This window comes from Coturnix japonica, chromosome 9, assembly GCF_054131305.1.
Source record: "Coturnix japonica strain WE chromosome 9, WE-NBRP24, whole genome shotgun sequence".
Taxonomy (NCBI): Eukaryota; Metazoa; Chordata; class Aves; order Galliformes; family Phasianidae; genus Coturnix; species Coturnix japonica.
In genome coordinates, this window is record NC_140671.1 from 21,799,859 (window position 1) to 21,810,403 (window position 10,545).

The window sequence follows — 10,545 nt, forward strand, 5'->3', positions numbered from 1 at the left end:
CTTTCTGGCTGGATGGCTTTCTGGATACTTGTCCTGGGGTGCTGCAATATAGCCATTCCTCTTCAGCCCCCAATCTCTTACTGTTATTTTAATATTTCTTTTAGATGTCTCTCATCTCCCATGAGTAACTAACCACAGGCTATCCTGAGCTCTTCTCTATCTGAGGCAGAGATTTAATATCTTTGATATTGGAGATTCTTTCCATTACAACTCTGTAGTGTTTTTTCTTTCTGTTTATTGACATACGTGCACTAAATAAAACAATGTTAAGCCCTGTTTTTGTAAAAGTTCTTTGGAGCATTATTCCATATATTGGAATTTATAGTTCCCTATATAGATTGCCTTGAAACCTCAACAATAGATTTGAAGAACTTTCTGCACACAGTTTTACTATTAGTCTGGAAGCTATTTTATGTATATATTCTTTGTGCATGGGCTCCCTCTGGAGCTTTCTCTTATTAAAAAAAGAAAGAAAACCCTTTAAAACATATTTAGAGGGAGATTTTAATAAAAAGCATCAGAAGTGCTGCTATGTCATTGCAGGGTTCAGTAGAGCACTGTTTGATATCAGTGTTAGGTACATGAACAGAGTCTTACTGTATTATGCCATCTGAGGAGAGGGGCCCTTATAATTAACATCTAGTTGGTCTTGGAGAGAGCCTTGTGTGAAAACAATGCCGCACAGTGTAAGAGTAATTAATTACAGTACTCTGAAGATGCAAAGTGCCATGTAAATCCCAGACATTCATCATAGCGTTTAGACTCTAATGGCTAATAACAGATTTGATTTTGCTTTCAATGAATCATCATAATCAAAGAAAATTTTGCTTCTCTGAATATTTTCACTATTTTCCATATGTGTTTTATTAGAGTGTGAGCACACAGGGAGGAGAAACATTTTAATTTACTGAAATCAAACTCTGCCAGTATTGGTGCAGACACTTCCAGTGCTTTCCCCTTGGAAATTCTGGGAAATTTTTGGAAAGAATTTTATGTGTGAAACCTATTCGGTGATGCTGAAGCGTTTACCAGCATCTAGTGGCTGGCAACCCTGCCTGCAGTGGGGCGTTGGAAGTTGGTGATCCTTGATGTCCCTTCTAACACAAGGCATTTAATGATTCTGTGCTTTCATAGTTTTCCTTATCGAGGACAAAGTAAGCAGTAACATCTACATTGGTTTTCTCTGAAGGGAAGATAGTAAAAGTCGTATTTCCTTGAATTATGTTACTACTTTTTGAAGAGCTTTTAGATAGTGTTATTCTGAGGAGCATTTTCTCTTTATTTTAATAAAATTGGATATAATTGTTCTGTGACCAGCTACATGTACTTTTTAAAAGATGCAGTCTGATTGACAACAGTAACAAAAAGACGTTATGTACTTGGATTTTTATCCTGTGATCTGCTTCCCAAGCGTCTTAAACTGAGCAGGGTTGTAGTTTGCTCATGTCTCAGTGCACTGTGACAGTGGATGAGGTGCATCAGAAATTCGGTCACCCTTCTGGCCATTACTGTTTTTATCAGAGATTTTAGTACCTTATCAGATTTGAAGGAATTTCTACTGCATAGCGGCGCAACTGGGTTTCTGTTTCTTTTTTGAAGCTATTTCAGTGTTTTCTTGGTTTGTCTTCCTTGTGTTTAACATGAATGGAGTCTTGTACAATTAGCTTACAGACAGTGATGTGATAGAGATATTTCTTGCATGGTTGTAATGAATTTATGACTCTTCTTATAAAGGCATTCTGATAACAAACAATCTTTTTCCTGTGGAACACAGGGAAGGAGGCCAGGATGTTCAGCTTCAACAAAGATTCCCCAGTCATTGTTATATATATATTTTTTTACTCTATGGTGAACCAACTTTTATTTGCTAGTATTAGAAGCTCTTTTGCACTCCAACTTTTGGCAAGAATGACCCAGTGAGCACAAACACTGTTGCTGGGTACGTAGAATCTCTCAGTTTTGGCTGGTGCTCCAGACCCCTTCACATCTGGTCAATTTTTCTCTTGAAGTACATTGGTCTGATTAATTGTCTGGGGTGAGAATATCACAGGTGTCCATACTGTTCAGAGTTTCTTCTAAACGTGGAGGTCTACACAAAGTGCATGCTCCCTTACGCTGGTATTAATCATCCTTGCCTATGCATCTTATTTTTGCAGCATTCCTTCCTGTAATGGGAGGTTGTTAGTGGTTTTGCTGGTCTTGCTGCTTATTTTTATTTATTAGCCGATGCAGGACTAATAGTATATTGGTTTTAAAAAATAATAGAGCCATTATCTTTGAGACCACTATAAGTTGAGTTACTTCTTCCATTAATAATTCACATTTTTAGTCCATTTGCAAATTAAACATCACATTTTCATTTTTAACGTCTACTGCTCTTTGGAAAAATTTAATTTCCTATCATTGTCTCATAATTAAGCTCACTGTGCATACTGTGTAACTTAAAGGACTCTAATAAGTAGGACATAGAACCAACTGTTTCAAATCTCTGCCCTTTAGAGTAGACACATTGAACATAAAAGTGGTTAAAAAAATGAAAAAGCAAGGGAAGCAGCAAAATCCAATGGGATTTTGTTGTTTCACTGAGCCATGTGCCTGGTACTGTGACTGTGGTCCTACTGAAAAAATGTTTCTTGACACTGTGGTAAAATGGGAGTTACCTTTCAGGCTGAAAACTTTTAATGAAGTTCTGTTGCAGTTTGGTTTGGCACACAGCACACGCAGGTGTTTTTGCTCCATTTTCTGTCTTCTGGATCCAGCCACTCTTTTCATGTGGCGAGAAACAACAGCAAGGGCTTCAGCCTGGCAGGGACTGCATGGGACTGATGCTTTGCAGATGGAAAGCAAAGTGCCTTACCCAGGCAAACACAGAGGCACGGCAAAAGTAGGACTGCAGGGAGGTGAAAGAACCAGCTATGGGTCCAACAACATTAGTAAGTTAATTTTCTGGACATCTGTTCAGATCCCATGAATTGTAAAAGGATACATTTTCCCCTGGTGATAGGACCCCACAGTCCTATCACCCTGAGATTTCCGCCTCTCTTTGCAGAGTGAATATCAGGTGTTTTATGAGCAAATGAAAACCAAGATTTGCCTTGGTCCTGTGCTGTTAACAAGGCTGATTTTCCTCTGTCTGCTTGAGCTGCTGCTGATGCTGCACAAAGCCCAGCTGGTTGTGCAGGAATGGAAATGATATTCCGTGAATGATATGAAAGGCATAGAAAGGCATAGAAAGAGGGAAAGTAATCGTGTGGGCTCAGCTGTTTACTATTTTCAGCGTACAGGAGACTTTTTCTGGTCTTCCTAAGTGAACCTGGTGAACTGAATGTATAATGTTAGCTCAGACCATGGTTCCTCAGTTTTCTGTGGTTTGCTAAGTAAGGACAGTGATTACAATTCTTCTTTTTCCTGTAGAAGACCACTGAAAACTAAATGAAAACCGTGCGCTTGTGCTGCACTTGCTGCTATGTCTTTTTCTTCCTCTCTCCCTCCTAACTACCTCCTGACCCAATTAACTGATGGAGAGGTAGAATAATAAAAAAGAATGAGTTCACATTAGTTTCTTGAGCAGAGGTGTCTCATTGAAGAAGATGGGTCTTGTGCGTGCTCCCACAAAGCAAAAATCCTTGGAAAATGCACACAGAGTGCAGAGCTGTGCTTTGGATCAAAACTTTGTAGAAACTAAGCTTCTTAGTTTTGGCTGCTGATGGCTCTGTTAGCTTGTCATTTTAAATGCATCAAGTTCGTCTTTGTGATGGCCGAATGAGTGTTATTCCATTCATTTGCTTTATGTGAGGACATTTTCCATACAGTTGATGCATGAATGGGTTTATGGTCCAATTTAAGATGAGTCTGGGGTTCTTCTGGAATGCTCTGCTCTACCTGTAAGGCTGGTGATTCATAAGGCAGGAGGGGTTTAACATCACAGACAAACACTGATTTATAAGAATATAAAGTGTTAAAACATTCTTTTTCCTCTTATAATTGTCAATCCTAAGTCTCTTGTGGGGAAGACATATTTCACATTAAAATAAAAGTAAATGCCACAGTTATACTGAAGACAAGAAGGATTCTTCCCCTCCCCACCCCAGTTTGATTAACCACAGCATTGTTTTTACTCTTGAACATTACTTGTTTCCTCTTCTATCTTGTACCAATAATATCCAGAGAGTGCTTGTACAAGCTTAGAGATTTTATTCCTTAATTTATACTCCAGGGGGTACATCTCCCAGAATCTTTCTAAGGAAAGGCCAGGGAAATAAAAATTGTTGGAGTTCTTATAGCCGCACCACTGAAGTATTTTAACCTTTTTATTGCTGTGTGGGTACATGCCTACAAATATTACCACTGACCTAAGTTTGTTCCGGGTTATAAAACTGCCTCTTGTTGATAAATGGGACTTGTCTTTCCAGAGACCAGGAGGCCAAGTATTTTAGGCCTCACATGATTATGATTTCCTCTTTTATTTCTGCTTATATGAGCTTAATCCAATACCCAGTTGAGGAGATAAGTCTTCCTGTTGACGCATGCAGCAATTGAAGGAAAAGATACAACAAAGCTGTTTGAAAGTTTCTGGTAGTTTATTTTTGTCAAAACAGAAGTGATTTGGTGGTTTCTTTGCAGCTCTTCTCTCTGGCTGTAAATATGCCTGGAGAGGGAGCCTCAGTTCTAAACCAGGAAGAGCAGCCCCGAACCACTTACCCCATGTTGCTGATGAGTGTCTGAAGTGTACAGGACCCTTTTGTATTCTCTTTTTGCTACCACGTATAAGAAAGACCTTTTATTTTCATTATTATACAAAGTGACATTAAGTTAGGTCTGCTTTCCCAACAATCCCACTGATGCATATCTTGGACTTTCTCCTTTGGGCTGCTTCTACAGCATGGTGTGATTGCAGTGGTACAGGGGTCATCCTAGGTGGCTGAACTTCCCTTCGTGCAGAGGGCCATCACTGAGCCCAGAGGAAACATAACTTCCACAGGAGTCCTAGACTGAAATTGAGCAAGGAGTTTAAAGTGGCCTTTAGGGGCGAATTTATGTCAGCCTCTGCACTCTTCCTTGTGTTAAGCATGCCTTCTGTCATGGAAAAATCCAGGCTTGATTTTTTTGATGGATGTATTTCTCAAGCGTATTTAACTCTATTCCTTTCCTCCTTCAGGACTCCAAATAATGTCTTGTGTAATTGCCCTTGCGAGCGAATTTTTGGAAAGAATATTGCATTTGAGCTGTCAGCAATGCAATAATATAATAAGCAAATACAAGGTATGGAATAGGGGTGCATTCACAATATCTAAGTGCGTGTATACATACATGTGAAAACTTGTATGCGTCATATATGTGGTGTGTACATAGGTATAAGTATCTATGTATGTACATGTAAGGAGATTCTTTTACTGCAAGTGGTATTGGTCAGCTGAAATCTGTGAAATAATAAAGTAATCCACATATTGCATGTTGAGAATGAAAGGGAGAAATGTGCATGAGAATACATTGAAAGATCATGTAGCTGTACAGTTAAAGTAAATGTCTCAAAGTTTCAAGAGAAAGTAGGAAAAATACTCTTTACAGCTGTGCACTTTGCAGTTGCTGATCTATGCAAACTGATAAGACTGATAAGCATTTTGGAAAACAGACCAATAGGAAGGGGAAGCTTGTAAAGTCACCTCCCCACACAAAGCAAACAAACAAAAGAAGATAATTCTAGGATGCAGAAATGGGAAGTAATTGCTTTGCTGAGAACCTGAGATACTGCCAAACTCTTCACCTGGTGTGGTTTACTCAGTTTTGGATATCACGCTAAAGAAAGATGTGAACAAACTATAGAGAGCTCACAGAAGAGAATAATCAAAGTGGGAAAGACACACCTGAATGAAGCAGTTTCTCAGCATAGAGGGAAGGTGACAGGGTGGGATGTGGTAATGTTTTTCAAATATCCAAGGTGGCTATGTGAGGAAGGAAATAATCAATTTTCGGTATCCAGAGAGTTGTTTGCTAATATGAGTACCGTCATCAGATGCAGAATTGAACTAGGATTTCTTATTTATTTTGTGAATCAACATATGCATGGTCATGTATGCAGCCATTGCTGAATTTGATGGATTTTGTTGGCTCTGCACTACATGCATATGTTGCAGATATCAAAAAGAAAAGTGTATTTTACCAGAATCTATTTCCTTACATTTTCTTGGTGGCTTTTTCTTGTCTTGCTCCCACTCTTGATGCAAGTTCATAATAAAATTAGGCCAACTTGATTCGTTTTTACACTTGTGGCCTTTTCTTTCTGTAAAGCTGAACTAGATCCACAAAGAGACATCACAGAATTTGGCATCTTTATCCCATCATGTGCTAGGCTGCCTAACTCTAGGTGCAGCATTTGGGAGCTGAGCAGAGGGGCAGGATCACCACCTTTCACTTGCTGGCAGCACTTGCCCTCATGTAGCCCAGGACACCATTCACCTTAGTGGCCAGGGCTCCCTGCTGGTTCTGCCTAGTGTCCAGCAGAACTCTGACTTACTGTCCAGATGGTTGGCACCATCTATGAAAGAGCCTGGTGATTTTTCTCCTCAGTTGCAGAAATTTGCTCTTCCCTTCACTGAGACCCACGGGGATCCTGCCTGAAATGTAACAGTGGCACAGCAGCAGGAAAAAGGGGAGAAAGCATTTGGGGTAGGGAGGCAATGACCACTATGCTGTTGGCAGCACCAACACGATTCTGCATCTCTGTTTCTGCTTGATTTCCATGGTGGAAGTGGACAGCAATGACAGGAGTCCATGGGAGCTGATTTGTGTCCCAGCTGCCACACAGCCCCAGTCTTGCCAGCTCCACCACTGTTGTATTGCTGCTGCTGGCGGGGTGGAGTCTTCCTTGGTGATGGCAGATCCTAGTAGTTACTGGCCTTCCTCTTGGAGGCTCATTGGGTCCCCCCAGATGGGCTGATGCCACAGGGCCCTGCCGTAGGCTCTGCCAGTTCATCACCAGATGATGCGTGATCCACAATGAAGGTGGAATAGATGCAGCTCTTCTGCCATGGTTGGCACCTCATCCCTGTTGAAGCTGGTCGGGCTGCTGAACTGGGCAGAAAGTCTATTACAGGTGTGCTTGCTACGGTGTTTCACTTCATTGAATAATACGAGATTAATTCTCATTTTTCCTGTGTTCCCTTGAACAGCCACAGGAGCCTTGTGCTATTTGGAGTTTTTTTAAAAGCAAATTGAGGTATCACATATGAAGCTGTTCTCCATTTTAAAAAAATCGGGGGATTCAAGTAAAAAAAGATCATGATGTAACTTAAATGTTTCAAAAACCAAGGGTATCACTCAAGGCTATGTGCTGCTATTGGATTGGAGTTTGATTCTTTAGTGTTTCGTGTGTTTTCCTTCCTCTGATGAGTTCCTGCATTACTCACAGTGGGATGGTTTGGGACGGGGTCTGATTTTGTGATGTCATCACGCAGTGTCATCACATGCAATCATAATTGGCCCATCTTCTGCTTATTAGGGTCTTTGTCTCTTTTATTAGTAATATCAGGAGTGCTGATTTACGGTCCTAAATTTCAAAGATGAAATTTAACACCCTCTATCTATAAGGACAGAAATATGGAGAAAGCAGCATGGGTAGCATGGGTAGGAACAGCAGCGCCAGCAATCTTGTCAAAAACACAGAGACTTTTTGTTCTAAGTTTTAAGGGATGTTTATTAGGTATTATAAGCAGCAGGCCGAGAGGCAGATGTTGGGCTCCCGGCCTGCCGGAGCCGTGCTGTGACAGCATTGCGGTGCCGGCCTAGTGCCGCCGCCGGGGCCGCCTCTTGCAGGGCGGCGCAGAGTCCTGGGGGCTGCTGCGGGCCTTCCTCTTCGGGGGGCGCCGGGGCCCCCCAGACGAGCGGTCCCTGCCCTGGGAAGAGGGACCCGCTGTGGCCGCCTGCCCTGGCTCCGTGCTGGGCCCTGCGGTGCTGGTGGAGCGGCCTGGGCCCGAGGCAGGAGGCTCCTGATGGGAGGTGCTGGTGCTGGTGCTGGCTGCAGGACTGTCCTCCCTCCCTCCAGCAGCACGGGTGTCCTGGTGGTCCAGCTGGTGGCGGATGGTGGGGCCGTACAGGGCTGCAGCGATGCCGATGAGCCTTCTGACGAAGGGCACCACGTCACCACTGGTGGTCATCTGCAGCGCCTGCACCAAGGCCTCCTGGTCCAGCCCGTGCTGGCACAGGAAGTTCACGGTGGTGCACTGTGCCACGTAGACTTCCCACCAGTCATCGCTGGACACCTCATGGATCTCTCCCTGCAGCCATCGGAGCAGGGGTCCGAGGTCTTCCGGATGTTGCTGGAAGAAGGCAGCCCAGACCTCGGCTGGGAAGTTGTGCTCAGCTGGGATGAGCACCGGCTCTGCAGGCCCCTGCTCGTCCTGCAGGCCGTCACCTGAGTGCGCTGCGGGCTGCGGGACAGCACACTCCAGGTAATCCTCGTCCGACCTCACCGAGTATCGGATGGTGGCGACTTTGTGCCCGCATATGGCACAACTCGGCTTCTTCTGTGCCCACCAGACGGCACAGCCGTAGCACAGCTGGTGCTGGCAGGGGGTCACGTAAGCCACATCCTCCCGTACTTGCCCACAGATGGGGCAGGTCCAGTCGGATGTCGCATCCATGGCCCGGGCTGTTCGGTGGGCTGGGGAGAGCTGAGGTCGGGAAGCTGCTCCCCTCACAGGTGCTGCAGCAGGCAGAAAGACGGTGTCACCAACTGCAAAAGACAGAGAGAGGCCACGGTCACTCACTGTCCCAGTCTCTCATCAGCAAACCCTCCCGGTCCCTGTTCCCCTCCTGCCACTGCGGAGGCCATGTCCCCACGGGCATAGGCCGGCCTGGGGAGGGGCCCTCAAGAAGCACCCCCAGCTTCTGGCGTCAGGCATTGCCACGCTGCCCACCTGCGCTGCTGCACGCTCCTCTCCTAGATGTCCCAGACGCCTGCAACCAGCAGGGTCGGGGTACAGCTCAAGAGGCTCTGGGACGGCGGCTGAGTGCTGCGCAAGCAACACCCAGATCACGTTCCAGCTCCAAAACTCGCCCTGTCCACACTCCAGTCCTCGCGCACTCGCTCGGTTGGAGGCCAGGCACGAACTGCTGGGCTGGGCTGCTGCGCCCGCATTGGAGCAGTGTGGGCCAAGCAGTCACAATCCATCGCACGGAGATGTCACAGACCAGGGCTTGGCCGTGTTGCTGGGCCTCTCCTTCACTGGGGGACATCACCACCCGTCCCACAGCGACGCCGTCATCCACTGCTTGGTCATCACTATGCGCCAGCCTCACGTGCTGCACGTTTTATTATTCAATAAAATTTCCTGCTTCCCTCTGCCTCTTGAAGTTGGTGATCTTGGAGATCTTTTTCGGCCTTTATGAATCTATGATTTTGTGTTACCCACGATCACTCTGATTTAGATGCTGAGGGAAACCTTTGTTAATGAATTTTCACTGCCAGTGTATGGAATCTGTTTTAAGATTTGTTTATCAAGTAGTTTGAAGAAGGTAAAATAAGAAACAATTTTCTATCCAAGTATTTAGTTGGACATATGCTGCTGGTGTAAAGGAAAGTTACATGGTTTTTTATTATGCAAGATTAAAAATATATATTTTTTTTCTGTTTTTTAGTAAAGTGAAGTTTGTATTAGTAAGTGTATAAATTTTATTCCTGTACATAACACTGTGCTTTAGCCATTTTCATAAGCCATCTTGGAGTAGATTTATCTTAGAGTAAAAAAGTTACTTCTTACATCCAGTGTCTTGTTTTTCTGTTTTGGAAGAGATACAAAACAGAAGTCAAATGCACATACATCAAGTTATTAGCACTCAGTGGAGAAAATGTAGTGCATTACCAACAACAGTTCAGCTCTAGCTGATCTCCAGACAAAGGTACTTTATGATTCTTACACCTTCACTTGTACGGAGAGCATATCTACTGTCACAGAATATCGCCCAATTGAATGCTGTACTGGCACTATGTAGAAAATGGCACCCACATAAGTGAATGGATGTTTTGTTACTGCTTTCAAAGTGCTACTGAGTATCAGACTTGCCTTGTGACTTGCATAAGGACTGTCCTATTTGAGTTGTGGCTGAATTGATGCTGTCTCCCAGCAAGTGGTTTTGAGGCTTCTCTCTTTCAGCTAGCTTTGAAGGCTCAGGGGCAGCAATTCCTGGCTGAAGATGAAAATTCTACTGCAAAAAGATGAACTGTCCCCTCGCTAGTGCTTGCTTGTATTTCTGTTCTATTTGGAGTATAATTTCATTTTGGGCCTTCTTCCTCCCGTGTCATATGAAAGTTCTATGCTTCTTTTTGGGTATTTTTTATTTAATTCCTGTCCAGAGGGGTATAAAATGCAAGATGAATTAAGCTCCTTGAAGATAGGAACATCTACCTCTTTTCATGTACCATTTTGGGTGAATGTATATAAAATGTGTAAGGAGATGTTTCATTGAGAAGTAATCTGAAACCTATGGACTGAGTGACAACAAGTTTGTTTTCTTTTGACATGAAGGACCACGTCAATTAATGTTTGA

General features: G+C 43.7%; 1 protein-coding gene across 1 annotated transcript; it reads right to left on the bottom strand.

Annotated features, from left to right (window-relative positions):
* Window positions 1–6,768: 6,768 nt before the first annotated feature.
* LOC146759837 (uncharacterized) lies at window positions 6,769–9,138 on the bottom strand. The gene has a single exon (XM_085509695.1). It carries the CDS (start codon window positions 8,637–8,639, stop codon window positions 7,782–7,784), a length of 858 nt encoding a protein of 285 aa, XP_085365821.1. The 5' UTR covers window positions 8,640–9,138; the 3' UTR covers window positions 6,769–7,781.
* Window positions 9,139–10,545: the final 1,407 nt, after the last annotated feature.

Coding starts and splice junctions, on each gene's coding strand:
- LOC146759837 (XM_085509695.1), bottom strand. CDS start 8,639: ATGGATGCGACATCCGACTGGACCTGCCCCATCTGTGGGCAAGTACGG.